This window comes from Dunckerocampus dactyliophorus, chromosome 3 (genome assembly GCF_027744805.1).
Source record: "Dunckerocampus dactyliophorus isolate RoL2022-P2 chromosome 3, RoL_Ddac_1.1, whole genome shotgun sequence".
Taxonomy (NCBI): domain Eukaryota; kingdom Metazoa; phylum Chordata; class Actinopteri; order Syngnathiformes; family Syngnathidae; genus Dunckerocampus; species Dunckerocampus dactyliophorus.
The window spans coordinates 10,620,299-10,647,693 of NC_072821.1; the positions used below are offsets into that span (position 1 = coordinate 10,620,299).

General features: G+C 40.8%; 1 protein-coding gene across 2 annotated transcripts in view; it reads left to right on the plus strand.

Annotated features, from left to right (window-relative positions):
* Positions 1 to 1,462: 1,462 nt before the first annotated feature.
* Positions 1,463 to 27,395, plus strand: part of kiaa1549lb (KIAA1549-like b) — a 66,544-nt gene continuing 40,611 nt past the window's right edge. Inside the window, exons 1-2 of one of the 2 annotated variants that reach the window (XM_054770606.1) lie at positions 1,930 to 2,058; positions 26,920 to 26,979. In XM_054770606.1, coding sequence (XP_054626581.1) covers positions 26,976 to 26,979 — 4 coding nt within the window. In that variant the 5' untranslated portion in view covers positions 1,930 to 2,058; positions 26,920 to 26,975. Of the gene's footprint in view, positions 2,059 to 26,919; positions 26,980 to 27,395 lie in introns of both variants that reach the window. The other variant, XM_054770605.1, reaches the window with a different exon arrangement.

Here is a 27,395-nt window from a genome sequence, read left to right on the forward strand (position 1 = left end):
ACTTGTTCTGACAGTGGTTGGAGTAATGGCTCAATAGCGCCCTCTCTCACTCGTGGGCTATATATAGAGTGTAATTACACCTTTAGTTCATCAGTCCTGTGATCCGAGATGAGTTGAGGAGCGCTTCTCTATGCAATTGAATGGTTAGCTACGATGCTAATGTAACTCATTGTCATTGTAGTATGTAACAAGCCTCACGGTATTGATCAGTGCACATTGTCCCACACCAGGTACGTGCTTATTATTGTTTATGTAATGTATGCTGTACATTGTTAATGCTTAATGTGAGTTAATCAGCCCTGTGACCGAGTATGTAACAAGCCTCATGGTATTGACCAGTGCACATTGTCCAACACCAGGAAATAGAAGGGTCACTGTCTGCAACAAGCAACAAGCAGTGTCCTGTTCATTACCACAAATAAACACAACGCAGAGCTCAGGAGACCTGCACCACCCAGAGCTACAGTGCCAATTGACAATTATTAATTCCAGCAATACCTATAAAAGACCACTAGGTGACAGTATTGCTCTTCAAACATCAGGTAGCCTCAAAAGGGTGAACAGTTTACTTTACTTTAGTTTTACTACACCGTAGTTCACAGTGGTTTATGCATTCCCACATAGTATCAGCATTTGCGACCAAATATGAGGTGAAAGGAAAAGGGAAAAATACAGTATAGTAATCTGTCTGTGCAGCGTTGGACAAAGTTAGAAGGTGCGTTCATGGACCGTGGGACAAAACGCTACTCGCATCAAAGAAGAAAAAACTGGGGGATTTTTAACTGTGTTATTTTAAAATAAAATAATGGCCCATATTTCCAAAATGGATATCCTTTTATGTAAAATTTGATGTCGTTATCGTTGTAGCTGCGTAACAAATCGTTTACCACAAAGAGATTTACAGCCCGACTTATTATAAATAAAAAACGTGTTTCTAGCTGTGATTAAGCGTGATTAATATTGAGTTAACTATGGACAAAAATACGATTAATCAAGATTAAATATTTTAATCAATTGACAGCCCTAATTTTTTGTATAATTCTATAACTACTCTTGTGGTAATAATAGTTAAAATATAATTGCTAATGCTGTGCTATATAATATCTTTAATCCAATCTAATCTATTTTGTAATAATATATTTTAAATGACTAATATTATAGCACTATAACATGATTGCCTATACATGTCCCTATCGCTAATTAGTGCAAATATAGTACTTTATAATCTCTATACAGCTAAAATAATGGCAACCCATACACGATGGGGCATTATTAATAAATCTACAATAAGCGCTGAATGGTGAGGGAAGACTAAAGTTGCAGGCACATGAACGATATTGTTTCTTTTGTCGGTCTGTGCTGACACCTTGTGGTGAAAAAAGGTATGACATTACCTCCACTACTACAGTATAGTTGCATGTACGGTAATAGATGTGCATTCAAATACTGTTAATGTTAGATTAATTTAATGAGAAATTAAGCTACGTGCAGTTTGGCCAGCAGATTTTATTCCTTGCACGTGTGAAGGTGTTCATGCACCGGAAGTTGCAGCGACAATCCGAACCTTGCAGCCCTGCGCAAATGATGATGATGATGATGATGATGATGGGTGGACCAAGCAGAGCAGATCGGTAGAGCTCGTTTCTTCTACTGGCTTCAACGCAGCATCAACAAAGCCCCTTGCACCCTGCAACACCCACCGTCCCTCCCTCTCTCCCTGCCTGCAGCCCTGGACACACGACCGGATCACAAGAACACGGTAGCCTGATCCCAATGCATTATTTACGCACCAAACTTCAGCAACTCATCCACCGGATATGGCTGCCGGTCTGAGGAGGAGGAGGAGGAGGTGTGAGCCGGGGCAAGCCGGGACAGCGGACCCGAATGCGGCCACTTGGTGCTTGCTGCACCCGGGCAGGGATGCTGGAGGAGGAGGAGAGGGGAAGCGTGCAAGAAGAAGGAGCAGGTGGCGGAGCAGAGCGGTGGGCATGCCTGCAAAGTGTGTGCTGTCTGCGGGGATGTTGTTACTCCTGCTCCGGTGCTCTTTGGCCGCAGGGGGTAAGTCAGACAGAAAGAAAAATCATGCAGATGGATGCATCATCATCACCATGCGTCTCAGCTTTATCTCCCTCCACTACGTGTGTATTTCACACGGCATTGTTGTGTAATGTGCACACTATCTGCTGCAGGCTTCACGACTCACTGGATGATGCTCACCTGAATAGAACACACAGTGGGGGTCACTCCATTAGGTACACCTGCATGACACAAATGTTGCACAGGTTTGTTATTTTAGTTTGCAGTGGTGTGAAACTGCGTCGCATCGTATTTAAAGGCTTGGAAATGCTCACGAACGCTAAACTGATGCAGCAGCAGTTATAAATCATTAGAGTGAACAATGTGTTTATTATTGTGGTGCAAACTATGGATGATGTCATGTAGTTGTACACCACTGCAACCACATATTGATAACTGATACCTCTCTGGGAAGGATTTCTGACATAGGTGTGCCTAATTGAGTGTCTGTTGCTTTAGTCTCACTTATCTCTACTGTCACTTGCCTAAAATTGCTTGTAATACCCCCCCCCCCCACACACATACTTTTTTCTGCATTTTCCTGCCTGAGGTCATTAAATATTTTCATTGTGTGTAATAAGCTGAAGGGAAGTTATTTGCAGTGCAGTCACATGTGTTTTAGAGCATCTGGGTCAGCACTAATGACACACATAATGTTGCCAAGATTAGGTTTGTGTGTGTGTGTTAGATGGGGTGAAGGTTGGCAAACATGGTGTTCTAATACGACTTTGGCACAGTGCATTATGTTTGACCAAACGCAACAAATCAAGTGCAAACAAGTGAGTGCTGCTGGGGTGTTTAAGAATGGATGTGCTGACTGTGAGAAGGGGGCGGAGACTAAAGAAGTAATGCATCAGCAAAGGTGAACACCAGCACATCATCACAGCTACTCACGGCAAACACTGTCAGGCACTATTACAGACAATAGACTGCACAGATGTTCAGCATAAAACCTTTATATACAACCTAAACACTGTATAGTAAAAGTAAAATAAAACAAACTACTGTAGACGCTGTAATTCCTGGCTGGGGCGTTTATTTACCTAAACCGCAAAGAGGACGGGGCGATAACTGAAAGCAATTTGAGGGAGGCTTCAAATGATTTAAATGATTGGCTTTAAATGATTGGGAGTTCATGAGAAAGTTGTATTACACATCAGAGCACCAACACAACCAATGTTGTAATAGCGGCAAGGCATTAATACAGCTGATGACTTCACTGTACACGACAGTATGGCAAGTGTAGCACATGATTTTCATACCAACAGCTGAGTTGCGCAACCAGCATGTTTAAAGCGCATGTGGAGGTACATAAGGCTGCTGAATGCTGGCTACTCGTGATACTTTCAATGCAGTTACTATCATGAGGAGGAGGTTGCCTACAGCCCCAGATGTTAATACCAATGTTTTATGTTTAATGAGAGACCCTGGTGGTTATTTGCTTGTGTCGATCACATCCTCAGACACTTTCGGAGACCTGGCAGTTAATTCAATAGAGAGGCGTTAATTGGAGCCTTCACGGTTGCAGACACACGATGGAGCTCAAACAGGAAGGTGTTGGCAGAGTGATACTGTCCCCCAGTGGTGTTTTATCCGTGTTTATACATTAGCCTGTGGGTGGGCAGCCTCTTGTATTTTGTGTTTGCTCGTCTGTGTGTGGTAATTGATACTACATTGTTGTTTTCCACTGTAACAGTCATACATTTTCCAATGAATGTGCATTATCGATACATCGTGTGAGTATGCTTGTGTTGATTCTGTCATCTAGGAAAAAAATCTCATTGTCAGCAACACCGGTTTTGAAAGCTGCAAGCAATTGGGAAATTTAAGGCAGTACAGCAAAAATAGCAAGTACCAATTACTGGGGCTGTTTTGTTGTTGTTGTTATTGGCTTCTTGTTTGTGCCAAGGACAAATGCATCCTCTTTTAATCCACAAAAACCCACATGGGTGTTGTTGCTTATGAACTATAACAACAACATCTGTACATTCTGCAGCTAATTTGGTTTAATGTGTCCGTATTAAACCACAAAACTTCAACAAATGGGGTCAGTCATGATCTCATGTTTATGTATGTGGGCAGCACAGTGGATGAATAGTTAGCACGGTTCCCCTTTTAGAGATAACATTTCTGAATTGGATCTCTGTGTGGTGTTTGCATGTTCTCCTTGTGCTTGCGGATATTTTAAAATAATACACTGAACCTTTCAAAATTCTATTAAGAAATATCCGATTGACCTGAATACAGTAATCCCTCATTTATTGTGGTTAATTGGTTCCAGACCCAACCGTGATAAGTGAATTTTGTAGGATTTCTTATTTATAAATGGAACATTTTTGTAGTTAGAGCATAGAAAACTTGTTTACCACCTTCTAAATATGTTTTTTTAAACATTATTAGAGCCCTGTAGTCAGAAATAACACCCCTATAGTCACCTTTACACATGTATTACCCAACATAGTAGACAAAATAACAAAAATAAGTATTTTAAGACACAAATAGGACTTGTGTGTGTTGCTGTAAATGTGTTCTGGTGCGAGGGGAGCTGAGTGGGAGGGTGGACAGGAGGTGACGTTGGGGGATCCGCAACAGTAGCCCATGTTTTTACTCGGGATTATTGTGCCTGTTGTGAAATAATTCAAACCTGCAATAAAAGCCTGTTGCATGTGTATGTCACCGAACATTACAGTAAGATTACTGACACTTAGTGACCAGTGTAGAATATTACGTCAACATCTTTGAACGCATCATTTAAATGCCTTATATTTGTATTTCAGTTCATTTAGCCTTTTTTATGCTTGAAAATCGTTAATTTAGGTAAGAAATACACAAAATGTGCTTCAATATGCATATTTTTGGACTAATAATAACAGCATTACTTAATATATTTTTCCAAAACCATGAAAGAGTGAAGCCGCGGAACTCGAAGCGTGAAGAGGTGAGGGTTTACTGTGTAAGGCATTTTATTGTTCCCTCGAAAGAAGTCTGAAAAAGACAGGTCATCGATTGATTTTTCTTCAAGCGAGTCGGAGCTTTTCTTCCTGTCACTCACACATACACACATCACACGCGCACACGCACACTACCAATGTGGAGACACAGAGACCCACTCAAAAAACATCACTTCTTGCCAATTTTTAGATGATGGCGGTCAATGAAGCGGATTCATCAAACAAATACCAAGCAGCTAAGAGTACAAATCGATTAATTGATTAATATGACGGAGGCGGCCACCTTCACCTGCAGTCATCTTTTTGCACAGCTCTTGTATTGGATTGCATTTCATTGGGCAGGTGTATCAAATGTTGTTGTGGAGTTTATGCTTGGTGTGTGTGTGTGTGTGTGTTTCCTTCAATGACTGCCCAGGCTCACAATTTCCTCTCGTCTTTTCTGTCACACCTTCACCATGACTTGGGGTGAGAGAAAGGCTTTTGGATGTTATTTCATCCTACTGTTATGTTTGCTTGTTGGCTACATTTCCTATTATTCTTATTAAGCATGCTGGAGATATTGTACTATTAGCTCCAGGTGCCAAGAAAAGCTCATTTAGTCCACAATTCCATTGTAGGTTTTGGTTGTGATGTGTGTTATAGCACTCTTTAGTCCCTTGTAGCACTCACACTGCATGAGCTTTTTCGTCATGGAATAGAGTCCTTTTCTCCTTAAAATGGCTGTTTAAATTCATCAGTTGACCAAGGAGCTGCACATCACACTCCTCTCTTTTCCTTTTTTTTTGCCTCCTCCTGCCACTGATGTTAAAAACAATTTCCTGGAAGTCGGTTTACCCAAACAACAACCATGACTCACCCTCGGTTAACTCACAGGCCAACCCCGTTTCCCTTCTTTCACCTCACAGAGCTTATTTGCGCTTCATTAAGATCGGGATGCATGCGGCCGCGTCCGGATTGACGCTCCTCTCTGCAGTCAATCTGCAAACACGTTAAAAGAAAACAGCGCCTCCCTGTTGAAAGCATCAGCGTTGAGATTCAACTCACACGTTTTTGCTCCCAAATTGAAAAAGGCTGGTGTCAAATAATTAAACATTTATTAGCGCTGGAAATTATCTCTGAGAGGGTTTTCGGTCGTCTACTAATGAAGTCAAAAGGTCTGCAAGTCCGATGTCTCCTCCTGTTTAATGCATGCGTCACTTCTAAAGACACACGTGCCGTAAAAAAGGCAAACAGGGCGTCTAATTAGCACAGCAGACCATCTGCTTGGTATTATTTCCCAGTATAGTTCAGTGCAATCAAGGGAGTATACGAGTCATGTGCTTGTGTGCTAGGAGATACATTCATCCATAATGGCTGACAAAGCTGTGATGCTGCCTCGCACAAAGGGCAGCAAGTTTGATTTATGAGTAGACAACAACAATACCTTCCACGGAACTGAAAGGACGCAATTACATGAACTGATAATGCGGCAAGCAAAAAGTTTTTGCTTCATAAGGTAAGATATGACGTGGGGGCTCATAATGGACCCTCAATATGAGCCAATAGAAGCACGTTTCTCTCAGCCGGTCAGCAAGGAAATGTGTTATTCCATCCATCCATCCATTCTATGCCGCTTATCCTCGCCAGGGTCACTGGGGAAGCTGGAGCCTACCCCAGCTGACTTTGGGCGAGAGGCGGGGTACACCCCGGACTGGTCGCCAGCCAATCGCAGGGCACATACCATTCACACTCACATTCATATCTATGGACAAATTAGAGTCTCCATTTAACCTAACATGCATGTTTTTGGAATGTGGGAGGAAACCGGAGTACCCGGAGAAAACCCACAGACGCACGGGGAGAACATGCAAACTCCACACAGAGATTCAAACGCGCGTTATTAAATATATTATGTTATTTATTCATGGAAAATGTTGAATAAAAAAAAAAATTATACCCTCCCCGCATTAATGCCTGGTACTCTATGTGGTTTAGTTGGGCCAATAAAATCATAGATAATAACAAATAAATGAATCAGTCCAAAAAGTAAAATGTCTTGGAATGTAATTCATCGATGTACGGTTTCATGAAAATGAAAATTAACCAAATATTTCTCCATGTTTCCAATTAATATGCATTATTCAAGACATTTTATCACAGTCTTCTGAGGAAGTAATCGCCAGATTAATCTTTAATGACGATGATTGCGTTCCGTCTGCAAATGATGTTATATCCTTTAAAGAGCGAGGCTGAAACCTGAAGTGCACTTCAGAAAAAAAATCCCCAAATATTTCCTCATTTAATCGGAGGACGGTGTTTAATTGCCCACCTGCAGGGACTACGAGGCGCCTGAAGCATAATTCTAATGTATGCAATTATATCTGATTCTTTTTACAGACACAAAATACATCTAATCCAAAGCCAAAGGAGACTGTACTTCCTGAGAAGACTGAGGAAATTTGGCATGTCCACCACAATCCTGAGTTGCTTCTACAGATGCACTATCGAAAGTGTCCTTACCGCCTCCATCACTGTTTGGTACGATAACTGTACAACACGTGATAGGAAGGCACTCCAGCGGGTGATCAAGACCTCACAGAACATTGTTGGGGCAGCCCTCCCCTCACTGCAAGACATTTATAAATCTAGAGTCCTACGCAGAACACACAACCTCATCAAGGACAGCACACATCCACAACACTCATTATTCACACTCCTACCGTCAGGCAGACGCTACAGGAGTTTGAAGTCCAGGACCACAAGGCTGGCAAACAGCTTTTACCCACAGGCCATCAGACTCCTCAACGAAGCACTCGCACACGCCGCACGCAACACACGCACACACTCATAGCACTTTATTTATTTATTTATTTGTATTATTTACTTGTATTAATGTCTCTTCTGTTGTTGTTGCTTAATTTATTGGTATATATGTTTATGTGTTTATGTTTCTTATGTTCTTATTCTTTCTTGTGTTTTCTTTCTTTTCTTGGGAGAATGAACAGAATAAGATTTTCATTGCATGGTATAACTGCTGTTGTACTATGCACATGACAATAAAACTCTCTTGAATCTTGAATCTTGAAAAACAAATATATTTCAGTAAAATAATATTCGTTTATTTTGGTATACAGTAGGCGTGTTTTAGAATAGTCAACTATGTGACGATTCATTTCGGAGGAGTCTGATCGCATTATTTAAAAATGTCATGGGATCCAGGGGCGTATTTAGTCCTTTAGGGGCCTGAGGCAAACCCATTCATTGGGGCCCTCCACATCCTTCTACTGAACTGACTTACTTTTATTCTATTCTAAATCTATTTATTTCATTTTGTTGATTTATTATTATTTATTTTACTTCTTTATTTTAAAACAATTTTAAATAATAATGTTTATCATCTACCAACAAGTGTGCATATGAGGAAATTCTCCTATTTCCTGAGTCCTTAAAGTCCTTAAAACCCTCCTGGGGGATGATTACCCAACAAGTGAATCGTCTCAATGCTGTTACTGTAATTGCACATTAAGCGACATTTAATATAGTTTACCTCACATCTTTGTGATGAAAAGCGCCACCCTCAGCTTCATCTGTAGAACTTCTGCAGTCTCCTCCTCTTGCCTTCTCCTCTTCTCCGCTCCTCCAAACCACATCAACAAGTTTTTGTTTTTTTTTTACCATTTTCCTGAATCAATCTGCACACGCGCAGTAACATGGAGTCGTCCTTTGCATGAGAAGGGAGGAGCGAGCGGTCGAAACAACCTTGATAGATTACGCATTTTGATGTCGTTTTAAGCATGTGAATTAAAACCGAAACAGTAATACAATAATCCCTCGTCTATAAGTGATAAGTGAATTTCCACAAAGTAAGATTCATCATTAATACACTGAATATTTTTGTAGTTAGAGCATAAACAACCTGTTTATGACTTTCTAAATACAATTGTTGGTATTATTAGAGCCCTGTAGACATGAAATAACACCCCATAGTCACTTTTACACTCATATTACCCAAAATAGTACATATAATCAGAAAAAATAAGCCATTTAAGACATAAATAAGTCTTGTGCTTGTGTATATATAGTCACCTTTACACTGGTATTACCCAATATAGCAGACATAATAGAAGTAAAATAGCCATTTAAGACATAAATAAGACTTGTGCTTGTGTGTTGCTATAAATGTGTTCTGGCGCTGGAGGAGCAGAGTGGCAGGCGACAGGAAGTGACGTTGGGGGTTCAGAGTTGAGTTTTAGCTTGGTGAGGGTCGGCCGCCGTTCGTGCGTTGCCTGAATTTGCTGCGTGCCGGGAACACTTAAAGGGAACATTGTCTGGACCCAATCAACCGCGATAAATGAGGGATTGCTGTAATAGTCACTGCTGACTCTACTGAACTATCGCTAACTTTTTTTGTTTGATTTTTTTTCCAATCCCTAATTCTTTTTTGGGTCAGTGGTAGAAAGTTTAGCAGCTTTGGCTCTGAAATGCTCTGCAGTTTTTCTTGAAACTCCACCTTAACCTTCAGCTTTACAGAAGCTACGTCTTCCCGGTCTACTGGGACGCACGGCGGTTTCAGTCATAGTAACAGCAATGACACGCTCTTTTGAGCTACGGTAGTTTGGAATAGGAGCTTTTAATCTCTTCTAAAATGCTCCAACTGTTTAGAATGAAGGTTTCTAATTGTTATGGTAAATAATGACACAATCATGTACAAGATCACAGAACTTTCAAATACAATTTAATAAGAGAACTTTGGTACAGAATAAATGATCAAAATAGATCGAGGGCTTATTGTCATCCTTGGTCTGTGGGGATATTCCCCCCCCCCAAGAGAAATTGGGTGTTTTTGTAGCTAGAATACGTCAAAATCACTTCCCTCTGACGGCATCACAAAGGATGATAATCGCTGATTGCCGTTTGTTTGCTCACTGTAACCTATTTTACATTAAATGTAGCTTCCACGCACAATTTTTAATTAGAGATCAGAATGAATGGGACTTTGTTGGTATGCGACCTGACCTGTTTTTGGTATTGTCACGACCACAACTAACAAATTCTCACATTGTCACGTAAACACTCGTACCCAATTCTTTTTGTGTGACCTAATTGGATTGTTTGCTTGGATTGGAGAATTTAATGTGGAAATATCATAACATCTATTCAAGTTGATGCAAAAGAGACCATTTGTTCCGTTGTTGTTGTTGTTGTTGTTGTTGTTGTTGTCGTTGCCCCTATAGTTGTGTATGAGTAGTGAGAATAATGCGGTAACCATGCAATTAATACGATGTGATAATGCTAGTAACCAACACAAGACGAGAAGAGTCCTGGCTGGTCCAGCGTAATTACAGACCAAAGTAGGTGATTCAGTGAAAGTATTTCCTTTATTACGAGCAAATACCTTCACGCTTTTCACAATGTCGCTCAAAAACAAAAAGAGAAATATGCACAGTACTGCAATATTCATTTCCTCCATTTCACACATTCTTGAATTATTCTGTGTTTCCAAGTTACCCAAGTGGCTTTCATTCAACCAGCATGTCCATCAGTCCTACATGTGGCCTGACGAAGTCACGAGGTGACCCCATGGAGCATTTTTAGTGGCTGAAATTTGACTGAGGAGGATTTTGACGCCCTGTTGGTTGCAGTGTTTGGGAATTTTCTGGTTTCTAGGATTCGTGTGCAGAAGTGGAAAGTGGAGGAGCCCATTTGCTGCGTCCGTGTCAGTGAAGCGTCACAAAGTCGGAACGCATTAAAAGGAGAGTTCAACACTTGTTATTAATGACTTATCAGGCTTTTTCTCAGGATTTCCCAAAAAGTACTTCAGCGTGAATATTTCAACACTTTTTAGTTCTTTTCACTAATTTCACAACTTTCTCCAAATGTCTTAGAGCAGTGGCCCCCAACCTTTTTTGAGACAAAATGAATGCCGACCCACCATCCACCAGTTCAAGCCTGGAGTTTTTCCAGAGAGATTATTACATCACTGTTTGACGTGTGTGGTAAAAGGCAGTGTGCTAGCATGAATTCACTTGAGACAAATGTGCACATTAGCACTCAATAAGTCATCAAAACTTACCTTTATGCATTCTCACATAGTATCAGCATTTGACACCAAATATGAGGTGAAAGAAAAATGCTAAAAATACAGTAGTAGTCTATCTGTGCGGCGAGAGAAAGTTAGCACACGCACAATAGACATGCGTCAAGTGAGACGGATGTAACAGAGAGAATCCGGACACTTTTCACAATAAAACATCACAAAAAAAATAAATAATGGAAATTATTTTTTCTTTCTGTGCGGCCCGGTACCGAATGACCCACGCCCCGGTACCCGGGGGTTGGGGATCACTGTATTAGAGGATATACAGCAGAGAGCCATATGGGACCACTGCCAGCGGTATAAAAGCATAGAAATATCACCATAGCATCTCTTAAAGCGACTGTACGCAACTGACTCAAGGTCAAGACATTTTTTTAAACCAAAATAAATACAAGAACACCACAGCATGTTACCAACAGTGGTGTAAAAGAGTAGGTTGAACAATTTTCCAAAATATATTTCACAATTACAAATTAAACGGCATAAAAATTGTCGTCAATTTTCATCTGGCACGAATAAAATAACCTTTCATGTCTTGTCACTCACTGCTGTCGGGTGTCCATGTTCATGTCGTAGCGCGAACACAAACACACAAAGTAAAGCATAATTTAACATTTCCACTTTGAAGTGTTTAAAATTTAGACGTTACTTTTGTACACTTTACACATACTGAGTTTGGAACATGCTAGGAATGGCTGCGGTATTCAATGAGGGAAAAAACTAAAGTACAAAAAGTGATTAAAAAAGAATAATTAAACATTTCTGGCATTTCATTACTGAAGTAGTAAAAATTGATTTTGTTCGTGTTATCCTGAAAAGCTCTCCTCCTTGGTGGAGGTCATCACACAGACAGTATCGACTGAGCTTTTCCCCCAGGTGCACTCACATGTAAAATAAGTGAAATGAAATTGCCCTCAGGTGTCCTCTCGTGCATCGCTCTCCTAGCATGTAGCATTCGTTTGATTCATGCCTTTGCTTTCGTATTCTGTGGTTACCCTTCACTGTTCAAATGAGCCTGCTCTCTCCCAGAGGGCCGGTTCATCCCAGGCGAACGTGTTTCCCCACCGCTCCCTGGAGAGATGCGGCGTTGTACGACAAACAAATTGTTTTTGCATGCTACAGTATATAGCAAGAGGCAGGGTTTGATTCCCGTCATCTATCAGTAGTGTGTTGTTGAGATGTCCGTAGCGGATTCAGGGAAGCATTAGACTGTTTTACATTATTTCAACGTGTGGGTGTGATGTTTGTCTCAGCTCGCCACTCCCTCGACTCTGTGCAGAGAGAGAATAATGCTGTATCCTGACTGCATGCTTTGGATTTATAGTTACTCATCTGCAGCACCCGCCACTGCAAGGATGTGTTTGTGTACCGTTTTATTTGGATAATGTTCTCATTCAGTGACATCGATTAACGACAGTGTTGTTAAATGTAAGATTGTAATGTATAAAGTCCAAAATGACACGTAAAGACGTGTGGAATTGGTTGTTGATTCATTGCGTCTTAAAGCAATTGGGTCGAAATGGAGGGCACTACTTGGCTGTAGCCAGCAGAGGCACTGTTGATTCGGTTTCAATTGGTATGTCTAAAGAAGAAGAACATGACGTCAGCTAAGTCCTCCATTTATGCAGGTGTCCACTATGACACAGCTCCTCCAGGCAGCATCATTCTGCTCTACACTCAACACGGGCATGGAAAGGAATGTGCTGAACACTCAGAAAGACCATCGTATTCAATTTTGTCTGTACATTTGACATTTAATTTAAAGTGCTTAGCGCCGGACTTGATTGCCAGAACAACAGAACAACAGACTTTTATTACAAGTTAGAATGATCTCACAACAGGCACAATAATCCCGAACACGGGCTACTGCTGCAGCCGTAACCCACGTCAAGCTCAAACGCAACTCTCAACCCCCGACGTCACTTCCTGTCTGCCCCCCCCCCCCCCCCCCCCCCCCCACTCAGCTCTCCTATTCCTTCACATCATAATTGAGTTGTGTTGAGGGAAGGTTACAGAAGCACGTGTTCATACTAGACTGAAGGAGAGACTATAAGAAGCGTCTGTGGAGGGAAGCAGTCACAAAGGTGAAACTGTGTGATATAATGAGAGATGTGCTCTTGATGGGTTCAAATAAACATGATGGGAATATTTGGTTTTTGACTGAGAACTGTACGAAATGTGAAAATATGACGTAGGACATTTCCTGTACAGTTAGTAGAGGTTTTAATGGTGGGGACAGCTCGACACCGCAACAGATTATTTCTATTTCCATTATTTCCCGTCGGAACAAATGTATTGCGCTCATCCTTACACGTTCAGCTAGGCCGGGGCGATAAACCGAAATTCGGTGTTTTAATAATAAAGATAATAAAAGTCTTTTTTGTCTGTTTTGACTGTGTGTGCTGGTATGCTATGTTCATTCCCCTTTAAGACGAGGTGCTGCGTGTGACTCCACCCATCCAGCCTGAACAAGAAGGGAAACAGACCATGAGGGAACGGCTGATGGTTCAAATGGAGAACCGGCTCGCATATGAATAGACTGTGCGAGTAGAAAAAATTAAAAAACTACGTTTTTCAACCCTTTCATGCGAATTTTGCTCCTGAAATAAGTCCATACAAAGTGAATCAAAGTAGAGTAACATTTTGGCGCATCTGTATATAAATCTACAAGTCTCCCACACCTTTTCTTGGTTCATATCGGCAACTCGCGTCGACGCACGATGACATCTCAGCCCTACAAGCTGCACTCGCTGACGTAGTCAACTAGCTATGTTGTCAGTTGGATGCTGGAGCGCTGCGGGAAAGATGACTGCTCTCTGTGACGTACTATGCTGCTTTCCCAATCATGCGCTAAAAACACTTTTTTCTTTTCTTTGTATGCATCGTAACGCCGCTCCAAATGATACTAAAAACGAATAACACAAATACCTGGCTTTAAATATATGGATTTTTAAAGCCTTTAAAAAAACAAAAAACATGTACATTGTGGCCAATCGTGCAAAAGTGACAATTCACAAATAAAGAACAAGAAAATGAAAACATTATAAAAGCGTCTCTATAGGAAACCATGATTACTTTGCTGTTGGCAGCAGTGTTTAAGGATTCCATGCTTTATTTGACGTCACAAATAGATGGTCACATGGCTCCAAGAACATGCGAAATGCTCTTTTCATTGTGTAAAGGATCATTTTGACGATGGTTATCTATCCAGTTTCTAAAGCCAACATGGCACACACATATAGGCAGTAACATGACAACGGAATGTCTGCAATTGAATAGAATTGTGAGAAAAACGAGAAAGTCACTATACTTACAAATGGTATTATTATTATTGGAAGATATTACCTGACATGGTTGTGGTAGGTTGTGTTGATATCAACGCCGGTCTTCTGTAATTGCATGAGAAGTGATGTCAGTCATGTTATGTGGCAGTGTGTGTAGCTTAGCACATGCCAGGGTGTGTACGATACGTTCATATTTGTGGACCGCAGTCCCGGGGAGATTTATTTTGGGTTCCACAAAGATGATGTTGAGCAAAGTGAGTATGAAAACTGTCGTAACCACCCAAAGCCCATTATGTAAATGGAGCGTCGTCGGTGCTTTTCTGAGGTTTTGTAGGCGGAATAGGTGCATCCCATTACGTGCATTATATTTCATTGAAAGTAATGTGTGCCAGTTGATCAATAAATCAACGAAAAGCAGGTAATTTGCATTTCCTGGGATTATATTCAGATGGCAAAAATATATAGTGGTCGGGGATTTATCGTTATCAAGGTAAAACTGCCCAATTTATTGTGATATTGATTTGAGGTCATATCGGCCAGCCCTACCTTCAGCATTCTACTCGTTGATCTGCTTGGCTCTACTTGATTTGGCAGCTGCCCTTTACCTTTACCATACGGTTTCTTCCAAATGACGTGATTCTGTGGCACAATCAGCCACGCACGTGTCGGCTTAGTTTGTCATTTTAAAGTAAGAGAGAATTTTTTCTTGGGTACCTTTTTAAATTCATATAACATCTTAGAGTGATTCCTCCATCAATGCCTCATTTTGACTTGCCTAGTTCTGCTGTATGGAGGCCATGTTTGCCTGACTTCCAGAAAAGAATCTTCCTGAGGGAACGCCTTTCTCCTTAATAGTGTCTATCAGCCTGCTAGGCTGTGAAATACACCTGCAGCACCACAACTGCTACTCTGGATGGACATAAAACATTTATAACATTGAGCACAGATAGGTTTTTAATTCAATTTAATCTTAGGACATAGGAGGGGGTTTCACCCAAGCACTTACACAACAAGTTATCCCTTTTCAAAACACTTAAATAATCTAATTTCTTCTTTAATTAATGAATGATCTAATTTGTTCTTCATTAATTGTCTTTGAGAAGCTGCGTCATATATTGAGGCTTGTGGTCTTGTGTCCCAGGGTAGTGTACGATACTTATAAAGGATGTCACCCAACACCGGTGTAAATATGTTCTATTTGCACCTTTAACACCTTGAACCTGCAAAGATGAACACAATAGATTCCGTGAAGCCGGTTGACTTTTGTCATTCTTTCCCATAGGAAATAACGTAAAGTGATTGAATCTGTTCCAGACTCCAAGTGCTGCCATCATAAAACGTGTTCAGCGTACCCCCGCCTATTTGGGAATTTCTTTTCTTTGTTTAAATTGTAAATCATTTGTTTGTTGTTTTTTTTTCCATGGTGACTTGACTAGTGAGGACGAGTGGTATAGAAAATAGATCGGTCCATTTTGGTTTGATGGCGCTATCTGCAGGCGCTATCGCACATGTCAGTTAGCTCAATATTTTCCAGCAGCTGAAGATGACAAGACAAGACATGGTGTTGTGTAAGTGCATGTTGTGTAAATACAATACTGTATACCGTATGCCTGTAATTGTTGTGTTGTGTTGTGTAAAAATACATTTGAAATTACTTGAGTAACTTCAATTAATAAATGTATAAATTAGTAATAGGGTGTAGAGTATCAAAAATAGGCATTTTTGGGATATCGCGATCCGATATTCAGGATCAGAATTGGCTGCCGATCCACTGTATTTTGAAGATCGGATAATATCGGCTTCCGCCACGAGATCGGGCCGATCCAGTTGTTGTATGACATTCGTAAATCTGGGCCATCTGTGGTAATGTGCCTCAAAGCTGGTTGCCTCTTGACTCCCGCCACCCGCAAGAAGAAGAAAACGCAACACCACCATGCAGACATGTCCGCGGTGCACCGTGGTGAAGTTAGTTTCACGTTGGACGTTGGATTTTCGTATCTTTATCCGTGCTTTGTTATCGAACTCGGTTACGCCATAAATCTCAATAATGTTAAAACTAAACATGTTTTTATAGTTTTACATGCAGAAAATAATTGTAAATGCATATTAATAAGGAATGTAAGGGATAACATTTTGTTGAAAAGACATGATGTGGCAGCGAGATCAACACGGACACCACCTTCCTGTTTTGCTATGAGTTATTTCTTGAATTCAGTAGTGTTTCTCACCTTCTTTATGAAAATGCTGGTACTCGCAGCTTTCTTTGGCTCAATTTTGTGTTATTTTGTAGCCGTAATCAAAAGAAAAGATGAGACTTGGGAAACACTACCGAATTCAAGAAATAACTAAGTTGGTAACCGCGTATCTCGCTGCCACATTGTGTCTTCGCCAACAATCACGTTTTCAATGAAGGTAAATTTAACCTTAAACTTATCCCTTTCATTTGTCATTTATATGCGATTTGAATTGTTTTCTGCATGTAAAACTATAATTGCAAAACTATAAAAAAAAAAAAAAGTGTTTATGTTAAAATTGTTGGCTTTCTGGACAGGATTAATTGGATTTACATGATTTCTTATGTGAAAAATGGATTTGGTTAGAGTACGTTTCGGTTAGTCACACCTTCTGGAACGGATTATTAACGCTAACCAAAGTTCCACTGTTACGTAAAATTCCTCATCTATTGAAGACCTCTGATGGACATAAAATTGAAAAGAATCAGGAAGCTTTCAGTGATACTGTCACCTAGTGGAGTTCTATAGGTATTGCTAGTGTTGCACTGTATGTTTTTCACAAGTTTCAACATCCTTTTTTAGGTAGAATATCATATAGTATATCCTCATAGTCATAATAGTGGTTTAAGAGTAATACGGAGAGTGTAGAAATGACACACGAGGACATTTTCCTTCCTATTTTTGATCTCACTGGAAGGAATGATAGCGGGTTGGCGCTCGTGTGTGCGGGATGCTGCCTCCATGTTGACGAGGCTTTCCTCGGAAGAGATCATCCATCATTCTGTCAGCATGTGGAACCAGTGGAGAGCTCGTTTTGCTCCAGCTGCGGAACATCAAGATTGAACATGTGATCGCTGTGGTGTGGCGCGCGAGCAGGGCCAGGATGTGCAGTTTGGTGTTATTATTTAATCATGTGACGAATCAGCCAATGATTTCATTTAGTCATATCTGGACATGTTTCTTCATGGTGCCAAGGGTTTATATTTTTGTTTAGCATCACTTGTGGTGAGACAATGTAAATACCGTATTGACAGATAGATTGATTATAGACAGTATTGATAGCCTGAAAAAGACAGATCCAGCTAGACTTTCTTCCTGTGACTCACACTCACCGTGACGTGGAGAAATGCAGCTCAAGTTAGCAAACCGAGCAGGAGTTGATGCTAAATTTAATACGACGGTGACCAATGAAGTCATTTATGACCTCCGCCAAGGAAGTTGTGTTTTTTTGCCGGCTGTGTGTTTGTTTGTTGGTTTGTGTTCAAAATAACTTGAAAAGTTCTGAATGGATTTGGATGACATTTTCAGGAATTGTGGGAAATATATCGGATATGTCGGATGTGGAAGAACTGATGAAATTTTGGGGGTGATCCGGCTCACCATCTGGATCCAGGATTTCTTTAAAGGATTCTTTAACATTGTGAGAGATTTCGGTATTTTTGCATATAACTCCACAAAAAATACAGGATACAAGTTTCAGGTTTTCAGGTTCTAGAAAATATCAAAGACTGATAATGGAAAAATTCCGGATACTATGATCCAGAATATGAAAAAATAGGGGACCTTTGGAATTTTCATGATAGGAAGACTCCAATGAAGCTATAAACATGCAACAAACACCATTATACTGTATATAGCCAAGACATTGGGGGATCTGGAGTGTGCCAACGTAATCGTTGTATCTTCAAAAGCTATGGAGCTAAATCCAGAAGAAAACCACCATTACGGAAAATCCAATTTTTCTGAATAACTACTGAACTAATATTGATATCATTATGAATCCAATTGGTAATGGTATGTTTTTATGCTCAAGAAATCTAAATATGTAGGTGAAATAAATGTTCGACTGATATTTATGGCGTAAATCACAAAATGAGGGGAACTAAGGCGCTTGGCGGAGGTCTGCCCTCTCTGAGTGCTTTTCTAATCAGACAATTAAACAATATTTTGCCTTTAATTTGATCTTCAATTTTGTTTTTCCAAACACAGGCCTTGAAAAAAGAGTTGCCATATTATCGGATCAATAGCGTAATACACAGTGTGACCCGACTTCATGTTTATTCCTTTAGTCAAACGATGCATTTTATCAATGCGGAATTTGTACAAACACATAAAAATGATTTTCAGAGCGTGGACGCAATTAACAACATATGATATCACTTGTTTAAAAAACAGGATAACCTCTTAACTATCACCATCATCATCTAGTACTGGATTGCTGGGTTTCACGTGGTGTCACATCCGGTTGTATTCATCACGGGCTCAGGTGGGGGGGGGGAAGCGTTGTCGTAGATCGAAGTCATGTAAAATCAGAGCGAAAATGCCGCATACATGTGCTGTTCTCGCATGCGGAAGTCATTCAAATATGGGTTTTGGAAAATGTTACTAATAAGATAGTCCATTATAAATAGCCCCTGCTGCCCCCGTCGAGAGGTCAAAGGTGAGGTGTCCCTGGTCCCTCTCCACCCTGGTTCTCCTGACCTACAGAGGCGAAGTGCTCCACCTGGAAGCAAGCCCAGCCATGCTCCACAGACGGTGGGGAAGTGCGGCGAGGTCCGGGGCTTCGAGCAGCCCACACATAGCGTGCGGGGCTTGGCTATGGAGCTCCTTTGCCAAACAGTGCAGCAAAACAATAAAGGACACATAAAAGAATATATGAATACAGACTGTTTTGGTGCAAGAAGCTGACACGGGAGATAAGCTTTCACTGCTGTTTCCTTCACTGCCTTGTTTTCAACTATTTCAAGCATTTATACAACATACCATGCACACTCACACAACCGGAGCCAATCATTCCAACGGCAGCATCGTGTGTATGTGTCACATTGTTTCACACCCATTTGCTCACCGGAAGTGACACGGACCGCCTCCAGTCCACGTGGCTGCAACCCAGCAATTAGGTACCTGCCCCACTTGGCCCCAATGCAACTGGCTTGCAACTGTGAGAAGTGTTTCACCCCTCCCCAGACTTTGAAAAGAAACTGCCAACTAATAAATAAACACCTCATACCACGTGGGAGAAAGCAGAACCTATTGCACAAGCTACTGTTATTTGGTCAATTTGTATTAAACTGAATGTCTCGGCTAGGAACAGAATGGTTTTGATTTGTGTGTGGCTTTCAGTTTTGCAGAGAGCTCAGATTAAAGCGCATTGACATAGTCGTCAGTATTCCTGTGCTCAAGTGGAGGGCAGACTTCAGTCAGCTTTCACTGGACTCTTAACAGGCTTTTCTCACCTTTTTATCCCTCATTGTCCGCTTCCCTTATACCTCCTCTGGCCTTGACTAACCACTCTGATGCTCCCTTTTAGAAGGGATTCACCTGACTCACATCTGGACAAAAGTATATACAGTAGCACAGTGTAGTGTATGTGGACATACTCGCTATACATATTAATAAAAAGTGTCAGTTGATGGGAGAAGCTCTGACTTCCTCTGAAATGTCTCTAAGGGCCCAATTAAAGAGTCAGAGAGTAAGGGACATGTAATTGCTCTCTCACACAGTCATACCAGAACATTCTCAGTTCGTCGGCTTGCCTTTGAGCTCATTCTGTCGCGGCAGATGACCGGACTTTGATATCACCTGCTTGTGTCACCCCATGAAGAGACTGAAGCCTTGTCCTCAAATAAAAATAGCACATGTGACATTGTGGTCAGCGCAAATGTCCGTTCATGTGCTTCCAGCGTGTGTTTCTGTGGAGTGAACAGCTTCAACCCTCCCGCTGCTGTGAGAGCTTTGACTGCGAAACTCCAGCGAACAAATAGCTATGATCCTTTATAAAGAATATGCATCCGCTTTTCAAATAACGAGTGACTTTGAATTTGTTGCTACCTACCGACCACCTTTTTTTTAGAATACATGAAGTAAAATCTGGTGACATCTGTTAAAATACTGAATACTTACTTACTTATACTTTTTATGCCAAGACATTTACACTCATTGGTCTATTGGTAGGAACAAGCCTGTTCTCGCTAGCAGTTTCCAGTTTGCTCTCATCTCCTCCTTGAATGAAATGTGTTCCTTTACTGCGGCCATCAGCCACATGATGAGTAAACACAGGAGAGCCTCATTCCCCATTGTTGTTGTTTGTTAGCGTTTTTTTGTTCCGACTGATGTGTTTTTTCCTTCAAACTAAGGTGACAAGAGCGTGAGGTAGTACGGTAATGTGGTAGTAGGGTAAAGTGCAAGAATCCATCCCTCCATTTCCTATACCGCTTGTCCTCTCTAGGGTCTGGGTGATGCTGGAGCGTACCGCAGCTGTCGTCAGGCAAGAGGCGGAGTATACTCGGAACTAGTCGCCTGCCAATCGCAAAGCGCATATAGACAAACAACCATTCGCACCCACATTCACACCTATGGACAATTTAACTTTTCCGGAGTACCAAGAAAGAACCCACACACAAGCAGAACATGCAAACTCCGCGCAGAGATGTTCCGACGGAGATATGAACTCACAAACTCCCGACTCTGAGGCCAACATGCTAACCGCTAGACCACCACGGTAGAATTAAACAAGTTCAATTCTACATCCCACACATTTGACGACAAAGGCGACAGCTGAGACCCTGGATAATATTCAGTTGGTGCGCATTTCCCTTGCATTTCTTGACAAAGTGACATCGCCACCTACTGGCCTACAACATTTTCAGGGCCTGGTGATTGGGGATGAGTTTAATTATAGTTGCAATGTAAACGTACCCTATTTGTGAAAAATCCTATTGATGGAAATGTACCCCTCGAGGTATTAGCTTTGTCGCGCAAATGCATAACTCATAGGAAAACAGTCACGCTCACCTTGTACGTAATCTCATGAGCTGGCGCCCTCCCTTGACCCATTTCACATCAGGCATGTCAACTGATGGATCCATCAAAGTCGCAGCATGCAGTTATCTGCTCTCACGTCATGCACGCAGCAGACGGCCATGGGTTTTAACACAGTCACTGCCTCCTCTCCGCACGAACGCTCGGCACACTGCACTGGCACAAGAAGAGTCACAAGGAAATACCGCTATTGGATTTTGCTAATATTTCAAGTAATTGTCCACTGTCAGGTAAAAAAAAAGAGCATTATATTTTCATTTTTACAATACACATAAAAAAGCAACATTTAGAAGCAACGGAAGGGCGTAGGAACCGAGTGGACATTACCTTCATGGCCCCCCGCCCGCCCCCGATGTCAGCTGTTACAGAATATATGAAGTTTTGCCGCTGATGCCTCAGTGCTTAGGACATCACATCTTCCTGCTGCTTTTAATGGCTCTTCCTTTTTTCCTAGCATTAATTTCTAATGATGAGTGGATCCCAAGTAACATTCACCCAATTCTTTTGAACTTCACTAGTCAAGTTTAATTCCAAGGACTTTTTGGATCTTGTCCGTGTTACACAACCAGAATGCAGACGAACAACTTTTCCGCTGCTTTTGATTCATTACCACCGTCCTTCATTTAAAGTCCTTCATTTAACAATGTGAATAAATATGGTCCATGCCCATGGAAGTAACCAAACAATGCAAAACTGTTTTGATGCAGTTATTTTTTTATGCAAATGTATTTATGAAATTTTATTATACACACCTACACGCACGCACACACACGCACGCACACGCACACACACACACACACACACTACAATACAGTCTGTTCTATGGGTGGGGGAAATAATCGATTCTTAGATGCATCACAATGCGGACATTGACGATTATTAATGGATTCATAAATGTCAATAATCGATGCTGACGGAACAAAAAGACAAAAAGCGGAAGTGCCGCTCGGACAGTTTATGGTGGTGCACCATAAACTGTGTAAGACGCTACCAAAATGGCTAAGTGCACCTGCTGGATTTAAAGCGACTTTGGCTTTCACGTGGTTGAAGGTAAAAACGAGTTGGACAAGAGCCAGACAATATGCAAGCTTAATCATACAAGCTTAAAATATTTTGGGAAGACGACAAATATGAGAAACCACATAGCGCGTTTCCACCCGAACCAGGAGGAAAAACAGCCAGCTCAAGTTGCTGCCAACCAGAGAATCATCGAGCAGGTGATACCTAATTTTCCACCCAACTCGGAAAAGTGTTTCTGCTTGAAACGCTTTTATTGCGAAGGATTTCGTGCTTTCGTGCTTTGTTGCTCACTTTGGAACCGAGATACAACGTCCCATCGTCATGTTATTTCACTGACACTGCAATCATGAATAAGGGCAGCCTAGTTTTTTTGGTTATTTACAATATAGTGAAGTCTACAAGCATTGTTCTTGTATGAGAGCCGCTGGTACAGAAATCTATGTTTTGTATGAAAGCTGTTTTTGACTTTGCTATACAGCAAAAATATTATTTTGTCAGAGATTCTATGCTCAGGATTTTAGTTTGAATTCAGAAGTCTTTCATTTATTTGTGAAGAATGGCAGATTTTTTTATGATGGTTACTCAAAATATGCGGAAGTTTGTTCATTTTAATGGTGTGCTTTACTTTTCCTGCTGGTTCTGTGCAGCGGGAAATATGTTGGTAGATGTAATCTTCCAATTATTAAAAGATAATGGAAGTAAATTAATCTGTTTGTTTATTTTAATTGTGGATCATTACAAATATGCTTGATTGTAGCAGTACACAGTGAGTAAAAAGAAATTATATATAGAAAAAAATGTTGATAATTGTTTTATCATCGCATCGCAGGCCTCTGAATTGTAAATGCTTTGAATCGTGAGGTGGCCAGAGATTCCCACCCCTAGACTGTGCTGTATGTTGACTGAAAGAAGCATTACAGTCGTCCCTCTCTACATTGCGGTTCGAACATCGCTCCCTCACTCTATCGCTGTTTTAAATTAATAAATGATCACTGTTTTATGGCTGACTACGACCTATTATTAGTGAAAAAATATTGAAAGACAAGTTAGATGTAGTCTTCTGGTCACTAGGCGTCAATAATGTTACATTGATCAGACATTACATTATATTACATTTTATATATTACATAGTCAGCCATGGCATGGCCGACATTCTGTGTGGAAGTGTTAGGTTTTTGGCTTCTTACTTTGTCTTTCTTCCCCACTCTGTATGAAATCCTTTCTTAAGTTGTGAATAAGTAAATTGAAGAGGCTAACTCGTTAGCTCGGCAGCTTGCTATGCTAGCAGCGGCCGTCTCTTATGTCCCTGCAGTGATCCTGTAGCCTGCGTAATGTGGTGTAAACAAAGAATAATAGGAGTGTAAAGTTGACTATAAGGATGTTATTTCATGTCTACAGGGCTCTAATAATGTTAAAAGCCACATTAAGACAGTCATAAGCAGGTTTCATATGGTCTACGTAAATATTGCGTTTAATAATATTGAACTATTATTGAATATTGAAATCCACTTATTGCGGTCGGGTCTGTCTGGATTCAATTTACCGCGATAAACGAGGGACAATGGTATAGTTACAATGTATATGATCAGCAATAAACACTCTATTAAAACATTATTTCTTGCCAATTCATTTTATAGCGCAGCAACAAAACCAATGTTGTAATAGCCAGATGAAGCAAAACTGCTCAGCCAGCATTAGTACCGCTGATGATTCCATTGTAAACAACAGCACAACGAGTGTAACACGCATGAGTTACACAACAGCTGAGTAGCGCATGCAGAGGTTGATAAAGCTGCTGCATGCTGACCACTCATGATACTTCAGATACAGCTACTGCCATCTTAATACAAAACTGAATGTTGCCTACAGCCACAGCTGTTAATGCAAATGTTTATTGAACTGGTGCTAATTACGGACCCCGGTAGTTATTAGCTTTTGTAGACCACGATCAGGATATTGAGTGGTTTAATCGAATGGATGCATTCATTTGATTATTTCATTGATTATATTCCAGTCCCTTTTTTCCCCTGATTATCATTGTCTGTATTTGATGATTGGTGAGAAATCACATGGCTCAGCTGTAGTTTAAGTTACCTAATATGGCTCCTTTCGCCTATAAAGTGATACTGAACAAACGTTTCCCAGAATAGTTTGCGTTGTACACGTTGGGCACCATTTAGAGAAATTGCATCTATCTGAATTTGCACATTGAGCCCAAAAAATCAATAGCCGCTGGCATCTGTTTCTCTCTTTTTCCTCTCAAAGTGTTTGAGCCAGCAGATATATGATCTTTCATGTGAGGATAGAGTGAGAATGTGTCCCCTGTTACCATTTAAGCGATAACATGCCTGAATAATGACCTTCTCTTGCCTGCAGAGGAACATACATGGATGGATTGAAGTCATGGAACACACACACACACACACACACGATTTCTCCATCAATCTGAATGAATTAATCTAACCAAGACGTTTTGGACAGTTATATGCTTCTGACTTTGTGGGAACCGTTTGGGGAAGGTCCTTTTCTGTATTGGGTGCTCAAAGCAAAGTCCATGAAGGCATGCTTGGATGACTTCTGTCTGGGCTCGACCTCAACCCATCAAACATTTGGAGCCAGCACGTCAACAGCAGTGACCTCACAAATGTTGCAAAAATCCATCTTCCATCTTTAAAGTCTTATTTCCTCTAATGTCAGATTGTCAAGCCTGCATGCTTATCACCAAGTGACTGAGCCCTTTTGTATGGGAGTAGTGATAACCTTGCTGCCTGGAGCCCAGCGACAGTGACACAGAATAACTCCTGACTACAGCATCCCCGAACTGCAGGAGGGACACAAGTGGACATGTTGGCATCATTTAGACAAGAGAGCCTCAGTGTCAGAAGATAGAGTTGACTTTCATCGAGAGAGAATGGGAGCAGCAGACAGGATGCTTTCATGGTCATGCTCTTCTTTGTCAACGCCATGGGTAACCAAAGTGCGGCCCGAGGGCCATTGACTACCCGCGGCTGCTTTTTTATTGGCACAATAACAACTTTTCATAAAATATTATGAGAATAAAGATAATATTTAGAGCTGCCAACTATACTGCATTAACAGCGGTAACTAATTTATTTCATTAATTACATAATATTTTTTTTTAGTGTAATGAATGCATCATGGCAAGAGTCTGACGCTCTTTTCTAACATTCATTTGACCCCAACCCATGAACAACAGTGCAATTACAACACCATATACTGTATGCATCTCCAACTCACAAACACATCTCTAGCTCGTTCAACCTCGGAACAAAAGGAAAATTGAGCAAAAAGGAATAACGTAAGGGGACAACGTTCATGCTAATAGTACACTTTGTCACAAATAGCACAAAGCTGAGATGCAGGCTGTTTATTAAATAAAGAAAACATCCAGCCATTAATAAATTTAAAAAAAAGAAGTTGGATACGTTGCAGTTTTCACTTATTGCGGGTTATTTTGGGAACTTATCCCCCGCGATAAACGAGGGAACGCTGTATCTTAAACTATTGCATGCTCAATAACTGAATGGAATCCATCAGTGTAGATGGAAAAATAGGAAGCTAACCATCTCTGTTGTCCACATCTCTGCCTGGTTCCAGAAGTTAAGTGCTGCTGCAGCAACCATGGGCTGTGTGCTGTGCTCCAGACAGTTGATGCATGTCCCATCTATGCAACCTCTGAAGAAACTAGAAAACTCTGCAGTGTGTGTGTGTGTGTGTGTGTGTGTGTGTGTGTGTGTCACCTCAGCAGCGAGCATCATTCTGCACACAACAAACCTTCCAAACGTCCCTCCACCTTGTATTCATACTTTAACTTAGACAAAACGAGCTGAGAGCATTTAGTATCCAGTATGTGTCCAAAGCAGAGGGAGGCCCTTGGCACCTCATCAGAACAAGCAAGCGATCCTGCTTCTCAAAATGTGTTTCTCTGCTCCCAGGGTTGTATTCGCCTCACTTTGGAAATGTACTCTCTTCTTGTTTACCATTTTCTGCACTCAAGAGCACAAAAACAGCTGAGAGCAAAATGAGAGGTAGTGTATAATGGAGCAGGCGGTGTCATGTTGGAATGCTGCTAACTCAAACATAGTGCTGTCTCCTCGGGGGATAAATACAGAGCATTTGTGTACACTTCTGAGAGAAACTTCGTGGATAAATTCATTTTTTTAAATTAACCTGGGGAGTAGAAAATCAAATATGTTCAAACATATTGTTGGAATGTTCATGGCTGGGGTTGCAGCTGACAGTGCTGTAAATGCATAAACAAACCACATTATCAGACAAAGCATTCAGTGTGATGCCGTGCACTTCCACACAATTACAAACTGCAACAACAGTATTGAACATATTCTTAAATTAATACCTATCCGACAGTGTCACAATTGGTAAAAGGCAACATTTCTGAGACAGTGCTTTTTTTTGTCTCTCATTGGGTTGTGCAGGTGGAGTTAATAGGGACGCTCCGACCAGGGTTTTATGCTGCTGATTCCGATCATCCATGAGTGAGACTGGCAAATTTCAATTTATTTATGATGAGTGGTATTGGTCAGGGGCCCCATTAGACAGTTCAAAGGGCCTCTGGCAATGAGGTAATTATTAAAAAATACATTTGTGTGGATTGTTTTTTGCCTTTATTTGTGTAAAACAATTGTGTACAAACCTGAATTTAAATGAATGCATGTTTTGGAGTAATATGAACACATGGGCAATACATTGTTGAAAAATACATTTTTTTTAGTTCAAGATAAAATTAACAGAATAAAATAATACAAATAAATATCTTTATTAAATAGAAATCTGTTCTGCTTGACTTAAAACTGAATAAATTCAGTGTCAAGGTAGCAGGGGTCTCTAACAGCTATTTGTATTTTATTTATGGCTGGCAACATTTAAATTGTACACTACTTTATTTACCAAG